At 43.1% G+C, this 24,394-nt stretch overlaps 2 protein-coding genes across 2 annotated transcripts; one reads left to right on the top strand and one right to left on the bottom strand.

The window, feature by feature from the left end:
- Window positions 1–2,955: 2,955 nt before the first annotated feature.
- MESD (mesoderm development LRP chaperone) lies at window positions 2,956–10,800 on the bottom strand. Its single transcript, XM_080351523.1, has 3 exons — window positions 10,639–10,800; window positions 6,974–7,206; window positions 2,956–6,286 (listed from the first exon to the last, which is right to left on the bottom strand). Exons 1-3 carry the CDS (start codon window positions 10,795–10,797, stop codon window positions 6,022–6,024), a joined length of 657 nt encoding a protein of 218 aa, XP_080207649.1. The 5' UTR covers window positions 10,798–10,800; the 3' UTR covers window positions 2,956–6,021.
- A 9,065-nt stretch (window positions 10,801–19,865) lies between these two features.
- Window positions 19,866–23,472, top strand: TLNRD1 (talin rod domain containing 1). The gene is made up of 2 exons (XM_080351265.1): window positions 19,866–20,995; window positions 21,113–23,472. The coding sequence occupies exon 2, from the start codon at window positions 21,408–21,410 to the stop codon at window positions 22,473–22,475; it is 1,068 nt and encodes a 355-aa protein (XP_080207391.1). The 5' UTR covers window positions 19,866–20,995; window positions 21,113–21,407; the 3' UTR covers window positions 22,476–23,472.
- Window positions 23,473–24,394: the final 922 nt, after the last annotated feature.

The raw sequence follows: 24,394 nt of genomic DNA, 5'->3' as shown, positions 1-24,394 counted from the left end.
TTATATAATAAATATGTTAAGTCATAGATTGCTATATATTATTAGGCATCTTATTATATGTAGTATATTACAGTATATTAGTATACTATACTATACTATACTATGCTATACTATACTATACTATATCATAGTAATCATAATTATATAATATTGTTACATTATGCTACAGATACCAATATAATAAGCTATAATAATGATATAATTAATATTAAGGCAATAATATATTATAATTATATTATAATATATAATATAATATGTTCTTAAAATAGATAGCAAAATGATATAATATGAAAACGTTATGTTACTATATGTGTTATGATACAATGTATTACTGCAGACTTTATATATTATGTGACTATGCATAATATTAATGTTATGATAATACATTATAGATTGATATATATTTATATATTAATATAAAACATATATATTGCTATATTATTAAATTAACTTTAATTATAGCAATAATATTTTTTATATTATATTGGGATCTAGAATGTAAGATAATATAATACGATATAATACAATATAGTATAATAAATATAGTATAATAAATAATGTAATATAATATAATGTAATATAATATAATGTAATATAATATAATACAGTATAATACAATATAACACAGTATAACATAACGTAACAAATATAATATAATATAATATAATATAATATAATATAATATAATATAATATAATATAATATAATATAATATAATATAATATAATAAATAAATATAGCTGCAGGGGCCTTTGCCTGTCCGCGCGCGCCCCCTAGTGGCCGAACGCAGGCACAGCGCCCACTCCCCCCTCCCGCGAAAAATTTTAGTACCGGGTCGTGTGTGTGTTATATTTTGCTGGTTTTGACAATGGAAAGCGAGGAGGGTGGGAGGGGGGGGAGTTGAATCACAAACCAAGACAGACGCGGCGATTTGGGCTCTTCCATAAATGCCGCGTGTCACACACATTCAGTATCTTCTGAGCTGTCGGAACTGCAATATGTCTGTGCCTCCTCTACTGAACAGATCATCCCCAAAAACACCCTTTGGCCAGTGTACTAAATAAAGAGGTTGTTTTGTGACACCCAAAGGATGGGAGGGATGTGTGGAAACCACCACTGCGACTCCACCCTCCGGCTTCCTTCCTCCTGCTCGTCTTCTTCACGAACGCCGCTCCGCGCACACACCGAGCGGAGCCAGCGAGACGCACCGCGTAACCCCCGCAGCACAAACCGGGGGAGGTTCGGGGCTTTGGGAAGAGAGTAACTTGCAGCCTTTGAGTTTGAAACAGGAAAACAGGAGAAAGAAAACGAAAGAGGGAAAAAGGAGAAAAAGAAAAAGGCAAAAAACCAAAAGGGTGGGAAAAATAAAAGGCCTAAAAAATATTAAAAAGATAAAGAAAGAGGCGAGAGAAAAAGAAAGAGGCAAAAAAAAAAGAAAATCAGTTGGGAAATATAAATGCACCAAAGGAAAAATAAAAGGGGGAAAAAAATGTTAAAAAAAAAAAATAAAAGGGAAAAAAATGCTAAAAAGAAAAAGGTAAAACAAAAGTGTGGAAAACGGCAAAAAAGGGGCAAAGAAATAAATAGGGGAAAATTAAAAAGGCAAAAAGAAAGGTGAACAAAAAAAGAGAAAGAAGAAGAGGCAATAAAAACAAAGAGACAAAGAGGAAAAGGTGGAAAAAGGCAAAAAAGAGGCAGGGTGAAAACAGAAATGGGTGAAGAGACAGGTGGAAAAAGGGGTGAAAGAAAGACAAAGAGGCAAATAAAAGGGAAAAAAAGAGGGCAAAAGGAAAAGTGGAAAAACAGGGAGAGGTGTGAAAAAGAGAAAAAGACAAAAGAAAAGGGCAAAAACAGATGCAGAAAATAAAAATCTGAAAAGAAACACCACACAAAAAGTGGTTTAAAGAAGTGAAAAAAGAGAAAGAGGGAAAAAAAAAGGGTGAAAAAGGATAAGGGCCATAAAAAAGAAGAAAAAAAGAGGGGAGGTGAAAGGAAAAGAAAAAAGAAAAAGAACACCCTGAAAAAGCCAGAAAAAAAAGGAAAAAGAAAGAAAGAAAAAAAATAGGAAAAAAGAAATGGGAGGGAAGAGGTAAAAACAGAAAAAGGCAAAGAAAAAACCCAAAAAACAAACCAAAATAGGCCACAAAAAAAACCCTCAAAAAACCAGAAAGGTGAAAAAAGAAAAAGAGGTAAATGGTAAAACAGAGAAAGGGGTGGAAGAAAAAGGCGCAATAAAGAGGCAACGTGAGAAACAGGCAAAAGAATGAAGTGGAAAAAGGGGCACAAAAAAACCCCAAGAAGAGTGGTGGGAAAAAAAAAAAAGAGGCAAAGAGAAAAAGGCAAAAAAGGAGGTGGGAAAAAAAGGCTGGAAAAAAAAGAGAAAGAGGTGGGGAAAAGGGGGAAAATAAAGTGGAAAAAAGAGAAAGAGGGGACAAAAAGGGGTGGGAAAAAAGAGAAGGAGGTGGAAAAATAAGAGAAGAAAGAGGGAGTGGTGAAAACAAAGAGGTGGAAAAATGGCTAAAGAAAGAGGCAAAGTAAATAGAAAGATGAAGAACTAAAGGAAAAGGCCTAAAAAGAGGCCAAAAAGAGAAAGAGGCAAAAAAAGGCTGAAAAAAAGACAAAGGGGTGAAAAAAAGGGGGGAAAAAGAAATGGGCAAAAAAGAGAAAAAGGCGAGAAAAGAGACAAAGGGGCAAAAAACCCCAGAAAGTGTGAAATAAAGAGAAAATGGCAAAATAAAGGGCAAAAAAAATCCCATAAGAGGAGCAAAAAATGGTTGAGAAAAGGATAAAGTGTTGACAAAAGTAGAAAGGGTTGAGAAAAGGAGGTAAAAAGAGGCAAAAAAATGGGGCAAAAAAGAGACAAAGGGGTGAAAAAGAGAATGAGAACCAAACCAACAAGCAACCAAAACAAACCCAAGATATTTGTTCCAGTATTTTATTACATAAAAAGCTGATTGTCCATCAAATTTTTTTTTGCAAAGCATTATCTATATCTTGTGTACTATCCTCGACAAACTTTTTTTCTGAGCAGGATGTCTGGGTTATAAAATATAACTTAGAAAACCGAGCTGAGTGGAGAAAGGCAGCAAACATTCACCTGTCATGAAAGCCGATGATTTTCCACGTACCCCTGCATAGCAGTGGAAAAAGTAAAGAAATAAGAGCCATAATCACCTCCCTACTTGTAGAAAGACGTTTTAAAGGCTGTATCCAAATTGCAGGTCTGTAGTGTCAAAAAGTTGCTATTTGAAGTCTGATGAGACTCAAGCACCCAACACCTACAAAGCAGAATCCAGTATCTGCTGGGCCACTTGGAACATTAATGACCTTCAAGGTATTTATTTATACAAGTTATATTGCATTCAGGCCTCTTAAATCATAACAAAATCACAGCTGCTTGTATAACTCGGCACCAGGACAAGTGCTCAAGCATTTACTGGTTCTAAAAGGGAACACAAGTTGTTTTGGAGTAGAGCTGTGAATTGTGGTACCAGAGAAGGACGGGCCAGTAAAGAATTTCCTGCTAGGTTGACGTATGATACTTGCTACCATATTGAATTATTTGTTGAGCATAAAGCTTGAGAAAGGGAAAAGAAAAATGGAAGACCCAAAAAGCTCCTTGAAGGCAGTATTTTTGTACTTGATATCAAGCCATTACTCCTATTAAAAACCTAAAAAATCCCTCAAAACACTTTGAAATTTAAATAAAGCACGTGGCACAAAGCACAGCTGCGTTTTGCAGAGGCAACTTAGTGAGTCAAACCAGCCAAACCGAAGCCCTCTCATCAGCTGGCTGAATTGTACAGCAGCTGTTGCCCCACTCAGAACCACAACAGCAAAAGCCCATTTCTGAACAGCTAAAACAAGTACCTGCTCGGAAAAGTTGGGCTACAGAGATAGTGTAGTAACTGTATCTTCTTCTCCTTGGCTAATTTGCTTTGTATCCGGTTTTGCATTGCTTAATTACTTAGCTCAGGATGAACGCAATTCAATCAAAAAAGAAGTCATGATAACCTTCATAACGACAGAAAACTGCATTTCCACACATTCCTAATCGTAATCTGAATTGTCATCTCTATACCATAAATTCTAAAAGGAATAATCTAACTAACCGTTTCATATCTAAAAGTTTTGCTTGAGCTCTGTTCACCTCTTGATATGAGAAGCAACATTCTTTAAAAAAAAACCAAGTGAGGTGCAAACCCAGAACATTTTACAAAAATGATAAATGAGTTACGAATAAGAAATGGACTGTGCATCTCAATCCAATGGGATATCCAAGAGACTATTCTCAACTCTGCTACACATTTGGATTAATAGTAGGACACAAAAGTAATCGAGCTAAACCTGAAGAAACATAGGATTTTCATTTCTTCCACTCAAACAGGCAAAGGCCTGTTAAATTAAGTGTGGCAGGAAAGGTTTCTTTAATCCTAAATTCATACAAACATAATTAAATAAAATCAATCACCTAGAACCCTCATCAGCATCATTTAGTCCTTACATACAAGGACGACTTACCTGTCTCCCAAATATCTAACTAATGCATAATTGTTTAAAAGGTTTTACTACTCAGTGGAACAGGAGGTTTAGTGACATCTTTTATTTTGAACAAGCACTCAGTAAGTCATAGTTTCGCCACTTTTGATACTGAAGTATTCCACAAGATCAACCATTATGGTTCAATTAGGACCTTTTATCCAAAACACTTGGATTTTAGCACCTTCAATAAAGAATCAAAGTAATATCTTAGTAGTATCGAATGAAGACAGTTAATACTGTGCTCATCCCCTGGAAAATGACATGGACCATAAATACTTGGTGCATTGAGTCCTTAACGCATAGTAAGGCAGAAGGAAAACAATTCTAAGTGATGTATTTGATTGAATACAATCTGAATATAATACAACCTTCCCAATTATTCAAGACCTTCGGAGAAAAAATCAAATTTGCTCCCATCCATACATGCGAATTACAGTATTTAAATCCAATGGTCATTTATAACCAACCATGTCAATCCAGGAATCTGTACCCAAAAAAGTATACCTGGTCATACAACATCAGTAACTGATATGTCTAACTCAAAGTCTAACTCTGTACTGTAACGAGCGCTTTTTCAAAGACTTAAGCAAACCCTTAAACCAATAAAACAAATTAATTTCAGAGTTAAAGCGATTTCTTCTAGCTCACTGTCTAGATAATGGGGAATACTTAACACTTGTTTCCGCAGGCTCAGTTCTTTGGCAGGAATAGCAACCTGAATGACAAGAATTTGACTGCTCCTTCTCTCTCCCTGACACTGCTCATGTGGGAACTGTAATTCCAGTAACATCCCAGCATCGCTTCTGGTGGGTACGGAATCTCCTTTCTGCAGTGATTTGGGGTGCATTAGCCACGTATCCGCCTTAGCTCCTACCGCACTTCTAAGCACTTCTGTGCATTTGTGGGGACACACGGTTTTATTTTAACGAAACAGGCTAACTAGACATGCCCTAAATGCCATAATTTCAGGCACCTTTGGCCATTGTAACACTATTATTTGCAATTTTCGGCTGTTTTGCAAACTTAGTCTAGCAAACTGGTGTCCAAGAGAATCTTTTAGCACTGTATTCCGCTACCTGACAGCAGCTCTAAATCTATCACCAACTTACGTACCCAAGACGGACATGGTTACTACAGATGAACATCGGTGTATTCTGAGATTGTATTTCTTCTTTTCCACTTTAAATTAAATTCATGATGTTAGACGCATGCAGTTGTATGTTAACTTTAAACAAAAACAAAAGCAGAAAAAATGACAAACTAAAGTAGTCAATTGCTGGTATTAAACATTACCTTTCCTGTAACTAAACAAACGCCAACATTAATAAGTAAACCGGTGTGTTTCAACATAAAAGTCTTTTAAGCTCAGTACTCTCTGCTTCTTTCCCCCTCCCCACCCAGTAAAGCCAAGAATTGTATGGAAAATTAGTTTCCCTTCAAGGAACGGCAGAGCAGTGTTCAGTCTGGTTAATGTGTCCGTCATAGATCCTCTCTCTGTTTGGTTGCTCGGTTGTCCTCTTTGATGCTATCAGATTTCTTGTCTGCATCTTTTTTCTTCTTTGCTTTTTCAGGTTTGGTTTTGTTTTTCACTTTCTCGCTTTCTTCTGCTCCTTTGCCAGGATAAACTTGACCTTCCAGAGTAACATCCGCGCACCTTTCTTGACTTATCAGAAAGTCTTTGATCTCCCAGGCGTAACCACCATCACGCAGCATGAAGATGGCGCGATTTGAGCCAACAATAAACCTAAAGGGAAGATATATATCTTTTCAGTTAGCTCCACACCTTTCAAGCACGACAACATTTTGTTTAATTCAGAGCACCTCCACAACTGAGGCACATATTTAAGAGCAAGAAGTTGGTTTTGTTCTGGGAATGGCAACAAGAGAACAATTTTATAGCACACATAAAAACAAAATGCATTAAGTTCACAAATAACCAAAGAGGAGTGAGAATACAAAATAAAACACATTACGAACTAAGTTGGCACTATGTAACGTGCATTAAATTGTGCATAAAATTACTGCAAAACTTCTGAGCCTCAATTTGAGAGTGCAACACCCCTCTGTTGCATTTTTAGCCAGTGTAACAAAGATCTTTCTGTGGTTACAAGTCTTCCAAGTGTGAGATTTTCCATAAGGCACATAAAAGCAAACTACTGCCACTAAAACTGATAAATAGCCGAGACATAATGAGATAAAAAGCAACTAGGCTATATATACGTCACGCGTGTTAGAAAGATTTGTGCACCACAGCAGAATTTTTGTAGCATGACTTAAAACAAACAGGCATATAAACTGATAAAGAAACAAAGAAATAGTGACAAATGAAGGTGGGGAAGGGCACAGGATGAACAATTGAAAATATTTTCATGAAGAAAGAAACGAGGGGTTTGTAAAAGCAATAATTTTTTCCTCGTGTACAACAGCTTACCTTTGCACGTCATAGTTGGCATTGAAGAGACTGCCCTGCCACAAGCTCGTAATTTCTTCCGTCTCCTTTTCTGTGGGATTTCCCGACACCGTGACAAACATCATCAAAGTCTTCCCCTTTTTCGTCAGCTTCAGGATACTTTCAGGCTTGCCTGGATCAATTTTTGAGAAATCTATTGGTGCTGGAGGCCTTTTATGTTCAGGAAGATCGCCCTCTTCAATATCATCATCTTTCTGTTTTGAAAAGGAAAAGGAGGCTTTAAATTCAACTGTTCCACAAAGCTGTTCTTTTTTTGAAATGCCTCAATATTTAGAGAATAATTCTGCTTTGATAAAAGTATTTTTTAGTTTAATGATGGAGATTCTCAAACCAAAAGAAACAATAAGTTTTGTTTCAGGATGCTTCACCAAGAACGCTCTTCCCATTTATAACCCTCAACTCAAATTGATGCACATTTTCATAGTGACAGGTAGAATCTCATTTTATAACATACTGACAAATATTTCAGCTGCAAGGCTAATTCAATACAATCCCACTTAGGCACTTCATAAAATAACACCTTTTTTTTGTTCACACTTGCACATAAATTTTTTAAGTATACAAGATGAACTGAGACAGTTGCACTAAAAAGCCCCATAAACACATACATAAAAAAGTCTCCTTCTGCATATTGTTTTCAGAGGTCAAAACTCACTTCTGGGAATCATGGGATCAATTGAGAATGTAATTTTCTTTGTGCCTTTAAACAAATAGAACCACAAGAATTCACGATTTCAATGTTCATGCCATTGGGAAAACTTTAATAAAAGGTTTCATGACTTTTCTAATGTACAGATGCAGTTCACCATCTGACAACATAATCACTGAGAGTAAATCATTTAGAAAAAACAATGAAAAACAACTCCTGATGTCTCTGCTGAGGTTGACAGGCACTTAAATATTTGGAAAGGGAGAATTCAAACTGCTGCCCCTTAAAACGGCTTGAAACAGAGAGGAGTGAGCATAGCAACAACTTATCAAAGAAGAACTTGATTGCTTAAACAGTATTTGTATCACAGAATTAATAACTAAAAAACCAAAACAAACAAAAGCCAACAAACAACAAAAAAAGGCAGATATTTTAGGTGTTGTTTTGACTTCAAGCATTTAGTGAAACTACGCATCACTGCATTCAGAACATGAACTGTAGCAGCGTGTAAAGAAATTCCCTTCAGAAGCCTCAAAGGTCAGGAGCTGAGCTTGACTTTTAGATCTAAGTACACATTACAGCCTCATCTCTGCACATACATATATACAAACTCAACACCATCCTCTTACAACATCCCACTACAAGGAGCATCCCATACCCTTTAAAGGTTATGGTTTGATACGAGTGACCTGTGTTATTCTCCTCCTCTCAATTACACTGTTTGCTGCCTTTCTGACAAGAGAGTTTAAAATTTAGAACTACAGAACAACAGTTGTAGAAGCCTCGGATTGGATCCTTTCTTTCCTTACTAGTATATATTTATTTCAGTTTTGCAAGTCTGAAGCATGCCTTCAAGGAGTCCACATGCTTTTGAAAACTCCACATTAAGAGAATCGGAAGCGAAGGAGAGCCCCAGGAAAGTCCCTCTGCCCTCACTAAGTGGGAACAACACTTATCTGAGAGGAATCACAGAATGTTAGGGATTGGAAGGGCCCTCGAAAGCTCATCCAGTGCAATCCCCCCATGGAGCAGGAACACTCAGATGAGGTTACACAGGAAGGTGTCCAGGCGGGTTGGAATGTCTGCAGAGAAGGAGACTCCACAACCTCCCTGGGCAGCCTGGGCCAGGCTCTGCCATCCTCACTGGGAAGAAGTTTCTTCTCAAATTTAAGTGGAACCTCTTGTGTTCCTGTTAGAACCCATTACCCCTTGTCCTATCATTGGCTGTCACCAAGAACAGTCTGGCTCCATTGTCATGGAAATAAAAAAAAAATATCAAGAGTCATCTCACTAAGTTAAAGTATTATAATAGCACTTGATTCTGTACAGACCTGCGTCCCTCACTCCCAAGCATAATTCCCGCTTTTATCCAAACTCATAACAGCCCCTTTGTTTCTCATCCCGCCCCATCAAGTGCACTCATGCCCTTTCCTCCAGCCACCACCCGCTCATGTCTTTCATGTCACTTATATGTGTTCTAACTACCACCAGGCAAAATGCCATCCAGCCAACTAACCCCAAGACCAAACAACCGTCAATTGTTGAGCCCCTGATTCAGTGTCTTTTTCCTTCTATGCACATTCCTCAGTGCCAACGCCAACCACAGCAGCCAACTCCCCAGTTGCTCGGCAACATCTGCACGCAACATGGCTACGAGCATTTGTGCAGCACATGGTGAAGTGGATCAGAGACCTGCTCCAGCTAGAGAGGAAAAACCCTGAACAACATCCTGACCCTGGCTGCCTCATGGCTGGAACAGAACACACAGTCAAAGAGTCACAACAGTGTTAACCTGAGCCATCCAGGCATCTAATTCAAACTCAGATGCACATCAGCTTTTTACTGCAATGCCAAATTTAGTTGAAGCTGGACAATATTATCATATAAACCTTGATATTTTAGCAACTAGGGCTACCTGGTCCTTGGCTGATACCACTAACAGGTGAATTTTGACCTTTTGATGTAATTCTACTTAAAGTTTTAACTCAATGTTCTAAGAATCTCCCTTCCCAAAGGGATAGACACAGTAATAGTCAATGGGATGAACAAGTCCATAACCTGCCAACCAGGTCCAAGGCAGACATCCTTACTTCTCAAAGAAGTAACTTTATCTATACTGCACGTACAAAACCTCTTTCTCCACCTTGATTTACAGCTGTAAATGGTGCTACAGGACACAAAAGTTTTCACTCTATTGTTTCTTGCAAGTTTTGTGCATAACATTCTGTGGAAAAGCCTCACGGGAAAGAACAAAAAGACACTGATGAGTGCTCTGGCATTTATCAGAAGATGATGGAAGATAAAAATAGTGAAAAGAACCCAACGGTGGCATGACAACCACATGGAGAAAACAGCAACAGGGAACTGCCTGGGAAAGTTAATGCAGCAGGCTGAGGGGAATGAAGGGGGACAAGAGAGAACTAAAATTTAAAGTTTTTACAATGAGGAGTGGAAAGGAAAAAAAAAAAACACCCAACCAAAAAAAATCAACTCTGTTAATGTGAAATGAGTATTTCTCCTGCAATCCATCCTTCAGTCGCAAAACACAGATCCCTCAACACCCCAAACCAGCAGGCATTTAAGTCAAACCAGGCCACTGGTGTGCACCCACAGCGGGTTTGGGGCTTAGGAGGAGGGAAGGGGGCGGCACGGAGCCTGGGGCCGTAGGGCAACTCTCCCGGGCGCCCCTTCTGTGCCCGCTCGCCCCGGTTTTGTAACCTCAGCCCACACGAACCCGGCACCAGCCGCCCCAGCGCCGCCAGGCCCCGGCGATCGCTCCCGCCCGCCGCGCCAGGCCCGGGCAGGACGGCGGGGCCGCGGCGGCCAAACCAAACCCCCACGTTCCCCCCGCCGAGGCGCCGCGCAGAGCAGCCGCCCGGGCCGCCCCGAGCCGGGAGCGCGGCTCCTCCTCTCCCCACACCGGGATTCCCTCTGCGGGCTCCGGGAAGCGCGGCCCCTCCGCGACACCTCCCCGCACCTCCCACTGCTCCAGCAGCCGAGCCATGTCCGCATCGTTGTAGTCTCGAATATCCTTCTTCTTGGCCGGCCCCGCCCGCCGCTTCCCCTCCGGCTCGCCGGCTGCCGCGCACAACCACAGCGCCAGGCCCAGCACGACCCAGCCAGCGGCCGCCGCCATCTTCTCCCGGCCCGCGCCACCGCGGGGAGGCGGCCCCGCCGGCTTTAAGGGGCGGGGCTGCGGGGCGGGGCCTCCCGGGCCCCTGTGCGGCTGCTCCGAGCGGCTGTGCCGCTTGTGACACGCGTGCCCGAGCAGCGGGAGCGAGCCGGGCCGGGGGCGGATGGCGAGCACTCTCCTCCTGCTCCTCTTCTTCCTCCTCCGCGATGTCGCGCCCCGGCGTGTGACGCGCTGTCCCCACACAATGAGCCGCTTCAGGAGGCCCCGGCGCCGCTCGGGTGTAGTCCCTGCAGATCTCGGCCCCGACTGCTGAATGAAAGGTGGACATTGTTTTGGGGCTGTTTTTCAAACGTCTGATGGACCCGCTCCTGGAATAACGCTTCGCGATTATTTTTTATTTGATTGCTTTTAAAGCGGGATGACAAGTAACTGCATTCACTAATATTTGTGATAGGAACTGGGCTCACTGCACTGAGACTCCTGATTTTGCCTTGTACCTTGGAATACTAGGTTTCTAGAAGACTTTTAAAAATAAAACCATTAAGTTATTAAAGTACAGCTCCAGAACATCTGAACAGCACACAAAGTTAAGAGATCAAGTTTTGTTCTTTCAATTTCTCCATTATGCAGAACAAGCGAAATGATACAGATTGATGTCTGCATAACCTTATTTCACTCTTCGGTCTTAATTTTTTCCTCATGGAAGCCATTTTAATTATAAGTAGCAGGGTCTTTTGCCTTTTCAAGGGGTTTAAACCTGGAACTTCAAGGAGGCATCACTGCTACTGGTAGATACTGGTCACCGCCAGGCTGATGGGTGAGCTGGGTGCTTTCCCATTCCAGTGGCAGCATGGATGGGAGAGCAGGTTCAGAGCAGAGGGATGAATTTTAGAGAGTGAACACCTCAATTCTGTTGTTGTATATAGTCCTTTAATGACCCAGGAGCCCACTGCCCTCACAGGCACAGTGTGCAAATGCAAAAGCAATCAGTCAGCAAGGGGGTGGGCTTGGGGGATTTTTGCATCCAGGACTAACTCCAGGAATTGTCAGACACCAAAGGGCTGTGTAGCCTGTGAACAGAAGGGAGACGTGCCCCGTGAAGCAGTAGCAGCAGCTTGCCAAGTGCATGCACAGCATGAGAAACAGCAGAGGAGGATGTGGGATCCAAGATTTCAGCACCCTGATAAACAGCCAGCCTGGTCTGGAACCTCCATACGGAGGGTTATCGTTTTATACCATTTCAGCAGGACTGCCAGTGCGCCCGAAGAACAGGAAGCAGTTAGACCAGAGCTATTCATGGAGCTTGTTAAATGTACAGTAATGAAATGGGGTCTTAGTCAAGCACCTTTCACAAAGCTGTCCAGTAAGTCACTAATGAGCACATTTGCTCAGTGATTTCTCATTAAATATAATGAATATCAGGTATACTATTTCAGATTGCCCTGATTAATGAGGTTTTATTAAAGTATGTTTCTGGTAACTTTTGTTATTACTGGATCATGAATACATTCACTGGAAAAAAAAGACTAAAGATTCAATTCTGGAATGCTGGACTTAGAGTATAAAATAGTTTCACTGAATTTCTACTTGGAAATACTTTCTTCAATTCTGTGTTCTCATATTAGAACAAACCGACCCGACTTTGACTTTCAGATGTGGATCTCAGAAGTAACGCAATTCCCTTTGGTAAGTGAACAAGTCGTTCAGTATATCCAGCACTGCACCAAACACCACTGTGCATTTCCTTGTCATGCATATAAAGGTTTTCACTTGAAAGGGAGATATTTTTCATGCTTGGCTCTGACCTTGCAACTATCTCTGTTCAGGCAGAATTTTGTGTCCTGAAAGAACTTGTTCAAAGTGGAGTCAGCTGTGGGACAAACACTTATTCAGCCTCTTTCTTCACTCTGCTGTTCTTTCCCATGCAAGAAACAAAAGCAATGCAGCTAGAAACACCTACCACTACCGGGGTGCATTAAATTGCATTTCCTTTTTATTGAAGCACACTGTGTTTTGTTCAGATTATCTATAGAATCGTACAATTATGGTTTTCTATAGTTTAAGGATTTTCACATTCCTTAAAAGTTTTTATAGCCCTAACAGCTAAATCTGTTGTGATTACAATGCAGAACGTAACCAATAATAGACAGCTACTTTCATTATTGATTTCAAAAGTAAGGTGTTTAAGGCTTTAGTCTTGTAGCTTAAAGTCCCCTCTAGTCATGCCACGGAACATCTCAAGCTCTGTCTGTCATTTTTACTTCTGCAACATGTGAATTTTATTAGTAGTACTTTCAATTACTTATCAGAAAGGCAGATCTACCTTCCCCTCATTGATGTAAACTGCTTTCATTACTGAGTAGGGTTGGGTCAAGCTGTAATATGAGAAGATTCAGGATTCATTTCTGTTAATGAAATTTGGGATTTTTTCTTTTTTTTCAGATATAACCTGCTTTTTTGGAACCATATTCGTGCAAATATACTTCTCACACCATTATTTCTTATGAGTTAGAAGAAGAATGTGCACATATTTTTAGCTGCCAAAAGCTGTCTCAGGTCTTTGCAAGGGGTCGTTTTTGTGTGTGCAGTTTTCTATTTTAAAGAGAATTGTCATTTGTCACATTCTACTTGTCTTTGCAAATACAGTACAGTAGGATCTTGAGCTTGTCCCTTGACATTCCTTAGAATGAAACCTTGGAAAGAACAAAGGACTTCATCAAGGAAAGGGCAGCGCCTTCTTGGAAGGATACATAGACAATTAAGAGATTAAACTAACAGGATCAGAACAGCCCTAAGCACGCAGAAGGGAGAATGAACATGCAAGGGCTACCTGCTATCAACACACGCCCTGTCTGGAAGAATTAGTTCATTTTAGGAACTCTGCTAATACAAAAGGATGTTTAGTACTGGCTCAGATTAATGAAGTGTTGCAAAAGGGAGCCTTTTAGTGATTACTTTTAATAACTAAAACGAGTAAGGTCTGGAGTACAGCTGTGCTCTTTATATAGCCTGACAGGCATCAGAACTGCTTTTGCACCTACCAGTTTAGTGAAGGACGGGGACAATATCCTGTTAAATAATACAGAAGACTTGCTGAGTAACTTATCCCGGAAAACTTGAAGCAAGTTTTGGGCATTCAGAGTATTCTTACCCTGTTTAAAAGCGTTGTCATACATTTTACAGAATGGCAGGATAGCTTGAGTTACTTTCAGTAAAACATTCAAAAATAATGTTTTCATAGGTCAGGTTATCTTAAGTACCTTAAATGTTGCCCTGCAGAGACAATCTAATGCATGAGCTCTCATACACAGACAGTACATGTGTTAATTCAGACCTCTGAATGCCACGACATTCAGAGAAAACCTCTTCTAATCAGCCCTGAACATGTTATCTTTAAAAACAACAATATTTTTAAATCAAAATAAAATATGCTTGTTAATCCTGTTACTAGAAGCACATCAAGCAAAATATGCTGTCAGCTAGAGCATAAACATTTGAATGATTCAGAATAATTTCAGTCCTCAAATTAATTTCATGCATAAAATGAGCACACTCACCATCTATTAAGAGAATGCAGATTTCTGTTCCAGAGCTAGTGAGACCTTGAATTCTAATTTGAAAAATGAAATTTTTAATTCCAAATTCTCCCAAACTAGGGATTAATTGTTGTGATTAGGATATGAAATATGGATTCAGGTACTAACCTTGACATTCAGATTCTGAATTCAGTTTTGACCACAAAATAAATCTTTACCCCAAATTCATGTTATCCTGTCCATGCGCATTTTAGAAATGAAAACTTATTGCCTGACTGGAGGTATTTGACAAATGACACATTAGCTTTGTATGGTTACCTGTCTGATTGGGTTTGGGAGGGGGTATGACCCCAGACTGTCTAGTCAGCTGCAATAAAGCAATACACTGTAATCCTCAAATTCAGAAACACCACAGAATGTTCCTGTTACTACTCATCTTACTGCAATATTTGCTACAAATCTGTGCTGGTTAAAAACTATGTACTGGTTACACAATTTCAAGTTACCCTATTAAGAAAAGAATTACATTAAATCAATGTCAAAGAAGGTTTACACAGTTCCCATAGGAATTCCATTTATAGTCTAATTTCCACAATCTAAGTGAAATTAATTTTGTAGTCCCAATTTAATTTTAGGTTTACAGGTCAGTTTTGGCACCTGCATCTAATGTAAGTAATATATTACACGCACGTCTGACGAATTAAAGGTGCTAGTCTTAAACGAGTAATGATCAACAGCTCTCCTCATAGAACATGCAGCCATCATGAGAAAAGTGTAGGATGAGAGACTCCTATGAAAACATCTGTTCAATTTCTCTCATGATATATATTTAAAAAGGAGGGGAGGGGGGGAAACCCCAAGCTCTTCTGTAGAGTATCACAGCTGCAGGACAGAACATACAACCAAAAGTGCCATTCAGGAAGGGTGGGCCCTTGCACATTTTGTTCAAAATACTGAGTTCTCCTTTGATCTCAAACAAACCCCAGACCTGAGAATCTGAAGGGAGGGTCTTGGATTCCTGTTTATGCTGGACCATTCTTATCAATAGCATTTTCCAGTCTTCCATGAAGTGCTTCTGAGTTTCAGGCCAACTGACCTACAGCCCTGGCCCTCCTGCCTGTCCTGGGGGGGGATGGACACAAGGAGCTGTGTTGCATCTCCCTCCCTCCTGGGCACCAATCTTCCAAAACACGAGGTATAGGATGGAGAGCCACATGTCTAGATGGTAGCTAAGAACATGAAGCAGAAAGCCATTATTGGCTGTATCAACATAAAATCCGGTGCAGCCTTCTGTTCTGTGCAAGAGGAGTTTTGTACCTGCATTTTCCTTTTCATAAAAATGTCTCTTTTCCATGTCTATGCATTAAATATCCATGGTAACAGCAGGAGACAACCAATCGATTGTATGTGGTAAAGGGTGAAAATAACAGTACAATAAATGGTGAATAAAAGACAACAAAATACAAACCACTTTTGCTGTGTTATGTTTCAGTGGAGCTACTTATTTATACACAAAATCATTTTCAAAGAAGAAAAAACAAAACTTGTGACTGTGTTTGCATTTTGCTGTTGCAAGTGACCAGTTAACTGTTCCTCCAGACCTCTAGCTCTCTTTTTTTGCTACACACAGACCAGTTCTTAGGTTGCATCCCCAGTGTATCAACCATGATTACCTCTGCAGACCTGAGACAGACCCGGATCTCGCAGTTTTAGTCTCTCCTGAAGTTATGACTGTAAGTACTAACCACAAAACACTTACTTAGCACCAAAACATTGAAGGTAAAATAGATCTTAAGAACAACAAACCAGTCAACACACTTGCATTTCCTTCTGTATGACTTACCAGTCCATTGCCATGGAGAGGAAGGCCCAGATTCTTCCAGCCTCTTCTGCAAAATCTGCTTCTGTGTTAAATTATTTCTTCTGTCAGTCTCTGCCAACTTTATCCTTCTCTGATTTTTAGTCCTCAGCCTGACAAACCAGCTGCATCCCTCAGAATAGGAGCTATCATCTTGTAATTACCACCTCGTGGGTTTAGTCACAAATAGCTGACACATGGGAACCACTGAATTGCCTTTTATTTCTTCATCAGTTAGCTCCCTATGAAGTTAGATTGATACATCTATACAGGAAAGTAATATAAAGTAGTATAACCCATTGTACAGTACTTCCTCTCACCAACCTGGCCGCTTACAGTGTTCATAAAATTATTGCAATTTGGTATTCTTCAGCTATTACTCAACACTGGCTACGCTTGCAAAAATCAATTCCTCCTCCTCCTCCAAAAAAATGATTTTACTAAGCAATAAAAGGGCCAAGTCCTGTCAAATGACTGGGGAAAGAAGACTTCAGCTTCCAGTTTCTGTTGTACTAAGCACAATGCAAAATAAAGATCAATGTGACAAAAGACGAACTCGTACAAGTAAGCCAATCTTCTGTACACTACTAAGCCACATTAAAAAGCCTTTTAATCCCTTGTATCTGACAATGCCTGCTGTTTTGAGCCCCAGAGACTTATTTCATTCAGGCTCTTGTCAGTCAAAGCTTTTTAAAAGCCAAGCACGGCCACCTGATTTTCAGTCTTACAAGTCTATACAACCAGTTCACAGAGCTGCCCAAATCCCATGGGTCACCTTTGGACTCAGCAGCCATGACATGAATGGGTCTGCACACATTCCCCTTGAAGGAGATGTGCAAAACACTTATGAAGGAAATACCCACCCCAAACATCAGAGTAAAAGTTTCCTCCCAAGCCACACAGATACATCTACCGGACTTTTAAAGCACGTAACAAGCTGATCCTCAATTCTACTCAAATGACTAGACCCAAGAGAACCTGTCTTCAAGGCTTGTTTTTATAGTAAGACTATGTGTTGATGGTCAAATCATAACCATGGTAAAACCAGACTATGAGTGATCTAAGGACTACTTATGAAGCAACAATGCAGTCTGTAGGAAGGATTTAACAGGCTGCTGCTCCAAGAAATGCCTCTTCCATGGTAAAAATGACCAATTAAGGTGGTATTTTCTAATTTTTTTTTTTCCAAACAGTAATGCATTTCATATGTAGAAGAGCTGAACACCCAGGGCTGCTACTGGAGGAAAATTACATTTGTCAAGACTGCCTCAGAGAGAGACTGTCCACGAGCAACACCTACTGCATGATGATAATAACGGGGTTTGCCCCTTGCTGATACTGAGGCTGATAAGCACTGGATCAATCTTGTGGACAAACTGGACGAGCTCAGAGAATATTTGCCTTACATTATAGCACTTACAAAGAGCTTTGGTGGCCCTGTCAGCTGCCATGGGTTACAACCTGGCTTTGTTTCTGGCGCGAGCAGCTGGGAGGAAGGCTGGTGGAGGAGCCACAGCAGAACTGTCCAAACCAAGGATCTCTCCGTTTTGTCCTTGGGGAATGGCACAAATCACAGGGAGCATCACGGCAGGAGGAGGTATCTAAAAGTGGAAAAGATTATTAGGTCATTTAACACCTTTCCTAGCCAGAGGTGAGGCCTACGTTTCCTAAAATGAAATCTTTCAAACCCTAATTAAATCTAGTCAACCCTCATTAAAAATAAAGTAGGTTAATATTTATGAGAGGCATTCCTCGTGCTACATAATATCTCACTGCCTCATTTAAGGACATATCTGGAAATATTTTGAAATAGAGTTCAGCTGGCTTCTGCTGCCCATTGATTTTTATTTTTCAGAGTATTCTGAAATCATTCCTATTTATAGTTTTGCAAGCGAGTTGCTGGCAGTAAGCCAAAATTGTTTAGGCCCAAATCATGACCTTCCTTTAAACTGCTATAATCTGACTCAAGTACACAGAATTTCCCTCACACTGTTGCTGTGAGGAGGGATGGGTGGAGAACTGCCATATTTTCAACACACCCAAAGACCAGAATCTGCCCCTTTCCTCCAGCCTGGCTCTACAGCAAGGCTTTCCCTCTCCCCTCCAACAGTGTTTGCCCTGTTAACCCTCCACTTTCAGATCTACATTCATGCTGCTCACATCCTTCCTTATAAGTCTGCAAAGAAGGTCAAGAGTTCTTCTGCCTAATGAGTGAGAATATGTACAAATAAATGTGTCTGAAGCTCTTTAAATGTATGCAATCCATTAGGTGGGCTCTGGTTGTGTCAGAACATTGGTGGATCTGGCCTGCAAGTGAGAAGTCCGGTCCAATTTTCATTTATGTCAAGGTCACTTTTATACCTCTGCAGTCATATGAACGTAGCAGGATGTTAATGTAACTGTGAAGTGGGACAAATGTATTTCTGGATTTCTGTAGCTTGCTCAATGCATTGTAAATGCCTAGAATTAAGAGTCTAACTTAAAAAAAGAAAGTCTGATTGAAATGAGCAAACAAATGTTATTATTTAGCTGGAGCTTAAGCTGCAGCAAAATATGTAACAATTTTAAGATATGGTTTCAACATGGACTCTGATTATTCAGGATTATGTTGATGGAGATATAATGCATAACAACATAGAATCTGATGTGTGGGATGTAAATATTCTCATCACCATCATTTACAAATCTATATATACCCTTTGGAAGCATCCCAGGCAGCATTAAATCCATCTTCTTATAACTTGTTCCAGCCCAATTAGTAATTTTAATTTTATTATTGTTTAATGGCATTTACTTGAATGCCTCAGATTTAGTGAGCATAACATCTTGGTTTTAGCAAGAATCGTCTAATGAAGTTCTTGGTGTGCTGCAGAATGGCAACAGATCAGAGAACAAAGTCTTCTTTCCTTTTTTACTGCTCTCGGTACACAAAGTTAGTGTCAGTAGGTTTACATTTTCCCTGCTAAATTCTAACAAATGGTAACTAGTCTTCAAAAGCAATGGCAGAAACACGAGCAAAACATATCGAATTAATTTTCATTGGTTTAAAAAATGGGTCAAGACCAGTGCTGAGGGAAATATTTCTATGTAAATAAAGATGTAGTAAGATCCCAGACCATATTTACAGCACTAATTATGGCTAGCAAGAGGTTTGGGCTTTTTCATTACATCAGAGCAAAGCCAGCCAGAGTCCCGCTCATGTAGGGAAGGCCGCTGCCTTTAACACTGTTAAACTGTCTTTGAACCATCACTGGCTCAAATAGGGAACGGATTCTTCTACCTGCAGCCGGACAGTCCGCAATGGCCGCTCGGTGCGGCGGCCCCGGCGCTGCCCTGCGTGTCCTCACCGAGCCCCGCCGGGCGGTGACAGCGACGGGCGCTTCGACCGCAACGTCGCACTTACCTGGCGGGCTGCCCGGGGCAGCGGGCCTGGCGGGCAGCGTGTGCCCCGCGCCGCCTGGGGCGGAGGGCGGCTTCTCCATTCCCCCCTCGGCATCTCCTCCGTCTCCGACATCCGACTGCATGACGCGCTCCCACCCAATGGGCGGCCGCGGCCGCCGCGCAGCCCCGCCGGGCTGAGCTCATCCGGCTGCCCCTTTCCTCCCACCGGCCTCTTTCCTCCCGCCCCGCCGTGCTCAACCCCACACCGTCATTTATTTATTCATTCAACCCGCTTTAATCCCCCGCCCGTAGGGACGGGGTTCGCCTCCCGCCAGCCGGGCAGCGCGCCCGGGAAGGGCAGCGGCCGCCGCCGCCGTGGGTGCCGTTGGTGCCGTTGGTGCCGCTGGCCGGTGAGGGCCCGCGGGCGCCGGGCGGGCGGTGCCGGCCGCCGCACGGCGCTGCTGCCCCCTCCGCCTGGGAGGAGCAAGAGGCGGCGGGCGTGGAGCGGGCCGGCGGGGGAGGGCAGGATTTAAACGAAGGGCGGTGACACCGCACAAAAGATTTCGATAGGCTTAAGTGAGGTTACAGCAAAGGCAACAGGGAGGGGGGAGCCTCCCTCAGAGCCATGCAGCGTCTGGCTGGCAGATCCGCCGCAGCCGCCTCTTCCCAATAGTTTGTCTGAAAGCCTGAGAAAGGGAATTTAAAAGATTTCTTTTTTTTTTTTCTTTTTTTATTTTCTTTCCCTGGGAGTTGGCGACTCAGCCAGAAAACATGGCAGGAGGAGCGCAAGGCCAGGCGGGTCGCAGCATCCGCGGCTGCAGCCCGGAGCCACCACCCTTGTTTGCGGGAAGAGCCTAAGTTGGTGCGGCGGCGGCCACAGCGGGAGCCGAGCGAGGAGGGGCCGGCGGCGCCGAGTCTGCGGGGCCCTGGGCGAAGGGGCATGGACCGCGGCGGCGGGGAGCGAGCTCGCAGCGGCCGCGTGAATGATCGAGGCAGGAAGGAGTGAGGCAGCGGCAGAAGGAAGGGGAACGGATCCCGCCCGCCCCCAGCACCCGGATCCGGTGGATTTTTTTTTTCACCCCCTCCCACCCTCTTTCTTTTTTTACTTCCCTTCCCTCCCGCGGTGCCCCCCGTCCCGGTTCCCCGCGGTGCCCCTTTCCCCGGCCCGGCGGCGGGGTGTGCGGCGGGTCTGTGGCGGCGCGGGGCGGCGGGCGGGCCACACCCTCCGCGGCGCTTCCTGCGAGCCGGCGGCGCGGGGCCGCGGCGGGCGCGCCGGGGGCGGCACATGGTGCGCAGCCGCCGCCCCTCCGGCCCTTGCGAGCTGCGCCCGGCTGGCGCTCACCGACCGGAGGAGCCGGGGACACGGTAGCAACTTGGAGGGCTGTGCCCATGCCCCAACTCCGTGCGACTGCTGGGCGTCCCTGAGGTATTCCGTCTCGTAAAGGGAACTTTGCGCAGGATCCCACAGCTGGAGGAGGTGGTGGAAGGGAGGGGAGCCAACCTGCGAAGAGGAAAAAAAATATATCTGTCTATATATTTTTAGCTAAGAGATGCCGGAACGGGGCCCGGCGGCTCCCAGCGAGCACCGACCCGCCGCGGGAACGCCGTAGGAGCGAAGGCTGGCGCCGGAGCGGGGCGGGCGCCCCGGCGGAGCTCGCTCCCCGCAGCAGCGGCAGCCCCGGCGCCCAGAGCCCTTTCTTGCCTCCCGGCGATTAATGGAATGATGTTGCGGAAAAGGCAGAGCGATCCTGCCGGGCTCAGTCGGGACTGCGCGGGCGGCGGTGGCAGAGGCGGTGGCAGCGGGGTAGCGAGCGGCATGCGAGTGCCCCCCCGGCGCTATGGCTAGCGGCGGCTCTGGCAAGTCCAGCAGTGAGGTGTCTGGCGGCGGCATCCCCAGCAGCAGCTCCCTGCAGAGGAAGAAGCTCATCTCTATCTGCGACCACTGCAAGATCAAGATGCAACTGGTGGCTGATCTGCTTCTGCTGTCGAGCGAGACCAGGCCGGTGAATACTGAGAGCCTGTCTGTCTTCGGTGAGTCCTTCGAGAAGTGCAGGGACACGATCATTGCCAGGACCAAAGGACTCTCCATCTTGACCCATGACGTCCAGAGCCAGCTCAATATGGGACGCTTCGGGGAGGTGGGGGAAAGCCTGATGGAGATGGGGGAGCTGGTGGTCTCCCTGACCGAATGCTCTGCCCACGCTGCCTACCTGGCTGCAGTGGAGACTCCGGGGGCCCAGCCTGCTATGCCTGGCTTGGTGGATCGCTACAAGGTGACCCGATGTAGGCATGAGGTGGAGCACGGCTGTGGGGTCTTGAAGACCACCCCTTTGGCAGATATGAGCCCTCAGCTCCTGCTAGAGGTTTCTCAGAACATGTCCAAGAACTTGAAATTCCTGACAGATGCCTGTGTGCTGGCCAGTGAGAAATCCAAGGATAAATTTGCTAAGGAGCAGTTCAAACTCAGTGTCAAATGTATGAGCACCAGCGCCACTGCCCTCTTGGCGTGTGTCAAGGAGGTCAAGACTTCACCCAGCGAGCTGACCAGGAACCGATGCATCTTGTTCAGCGGACCTTTGGTGCAGTCTGTCTATGCCCTGGTGGGCTTTGCCACTGAGCCCCAGTTTTTGGGTAAAGCTGCCACCATTAATCCAGAGGGCAAAGCTGTGCAAACTGCCATCCTCGGAGGAGCCATGAGTGTGGTATCTGCTTGTGTGCTCCTGACCCAATGCCTCAGGGATATAGCCCAACACCCCGAAAGTAGCACCAAAATGAGCGATTACAGGGAAAGGTTGAGGAACTCAGCTTGCGCCGTCTCAGATGGTTGCAACCTGTTATCTCAGGCACTAAGAGAAAGATCTTCACCCAGGACTTTACCGCCAGTGAACTCCAATTCTGTGAATTAACCCCCCACATCTTCTGTTTAGATACTTGTCATTGCTAAAGGAAAATAATATCCCACCTCCTCGCCCCTTTTTTGTATACCAAAGAATTTGCTTGGATGAGCCCAATCCTTTGATTTCATGTGGTGAAGAAACAGAACGTATTCAAACTATATGTACTAATAAAGGTAGCCAGTTTTGGCTTCTCATTATTTTACTTTAAAGTCAAGCAAGTATCTGCAGATAAATTTTCCTTTATTCAGCAAGGTCTTCACACAAATGGTAATAACAACTGTTTAAAAGGTTTTTTATATTTGGGGAGGTGGGGGTATCTTAGGAAAAGAAAAGTTTTAAAAAAAGCTTTAATCGCGCTGGGTGCGGTTTTTAAAGTTTGTCTTGTCTTGTCTTCCGAAATTTCCCTTCTAAATTTTACTGTTTGGTTGTGCAGGAAAAAGGTTACCTCAGTTCTCACTCATTTAAAAAAATGAAAAAACCCAACACCACGTAGATGATGGATGTAGCTACTATTTTGTTTGGTTTTGTTTTGTATGACTTTTTTTTTATTTTGCATCAAGTGTTAGGTTAGAAGTGCATTTGGTGTGTAGGAGTGGAAGGACTGGAGGTTGTGATTATGTTTTCCATGTGTTGATTTCCAAACTGGGGGAAAAGCTACTGTGAGTGTTTAAACAAACAAACAAATTACACTATAACAAAAGTGATTTTTAATTTTTTTCCAATGTCAGTTTTTATCTTGCATGTACTGGAGTATTTATTTCATCTATTAAAATGTTATGTTTCTCAGATGTCTTTCTGTGAATCTCTTAATACTTGAATAATTGAACAACTAGGCCTGTTTGCATTGTATGTCATTTTCCCCAGGGAATGGGTGGTACAAATGTAACTGCGGTTCTAGACAGCAGCATACAGGCTGCAATTCATTTCTTTTATTTTCATAAATACTGTCCCTCCCGCAATTGCTGCTCCTGCTCCTCGGGACGCCTGTGACAGCTGCTGGGTGGTTGTGGCTGTGGGACGCTGGACAGTGCCGTGGCGTTGGGACAATTGCTCAGCAGGCGCTGCAAGGGGCACAGGCTGGCTTGGTCCATCTTTATCAGCGTTCTGTGTTCTCTTGGATATGTTTGTGCAGTTTAATTCTTGCAGATGTAGGCCGCCTGTGTGAAAATTGTGAGTTCCCATATTAATTTATTAAGGATTTCTTGACAAACATTACCTTGCCGGGTAGCCCTGCTTGTTCCATGTGTTGGCTTAGGAGCGCAAAGGTTTGCTGGATTGGGCCCTTTGATTCCTCAGCGGTTTGTGTTGGAGCTTCTTAGGGCAGATTTCTTGTCAAAGTAGATTGCAGATAATGGGAAAAGTTAGCTAATTTGAGGCCCAGTCCGCCTCCAATTGAATTCCTTGGGAATTATGAGTGGACCTTAGGGAATACTGTGGTAGATCCTGTAATTGCAATGATGATTTTTTTTTTTCCAGCTTGGTCTTTGTGGACTTGTGGGGTCTGTTGCCTTCTATGTATTCCATGAAAGGTTAATAGAATAGCAGGTCTTCTGGCAAGGAGACTTTCTTTGTCTGCCGAGCTCCATTGCATAACTGGATTTTTTTTTTATAGGTCTGCAAGTCGAACAATGTTGAAAACTACTGGAGAATGTACCTTAAAAATGTGGTTACCATGGTTTAAGCCTTTACTGCATGAGTACTGTCCTATTTATCCCTTTGAAGAAGTAAACAGTTTGGGTTTGGATATGGAACAGTCCTGGAGTAGTGAAAGGTCTTCCTTTTATAGCATTATTGTTTCTCTTGCATGAGATGCTTTTACTTAATTTCAAACATGAGTAAAACATTAATGAGTAGTAGACAAATACATCCTGTCAAAGGAGATACAAGCTAAGCTTGTATAGCCGTATCTTTGGGGTTAGAAGAAAATA

This window comes from Nesoenas mayeri (assembly GCF_963082525.1).
Source record: "Nesoenas mayeri genome assembly, chromosome: 11".
Lineage (NCBI taxonomy): Eukaryota > Metazoa > Chordata > Aves > Columbiformes > Columbidae > Nesoenas > Nesoenas mayeri.
This window is presented reverse-complemented; position numbering and strand designations above follow the sequence as displayed.

Bases quoted from the DNA above. Each gene is read 5' to 3' on its own strand.
- MESD (XM_080351523.1), bottom strand. From the start codon at position 10,797: ATGGCGGCGGCCGCTGGCTGGGTCGTGCTGGGCCTGGCGCTGTGGTTG. The intron at 7,207-10,638 runs GTGCGGGGAGGT...TTTTCAAAACAG, and splicing joins GGCTGCTGGAGCAGTGGGAG to AAAGATGATGATATTGAAGA. The intron at 6,287-6,973 runs GTAAGCTGTTGT...TCTTCCCTTTAG, and splicing joins GCCAACTATGACGTGCAAAG to GTTTATTGTTGGCTCAAATC.
- TLNRD1 (XM_080351265.1), top strand. From the start codon at position 21,408: ATGGCTAGCGGCGGCTCTGGCAAGTCCAGCAGTGAGGTGTCTGGCGGC.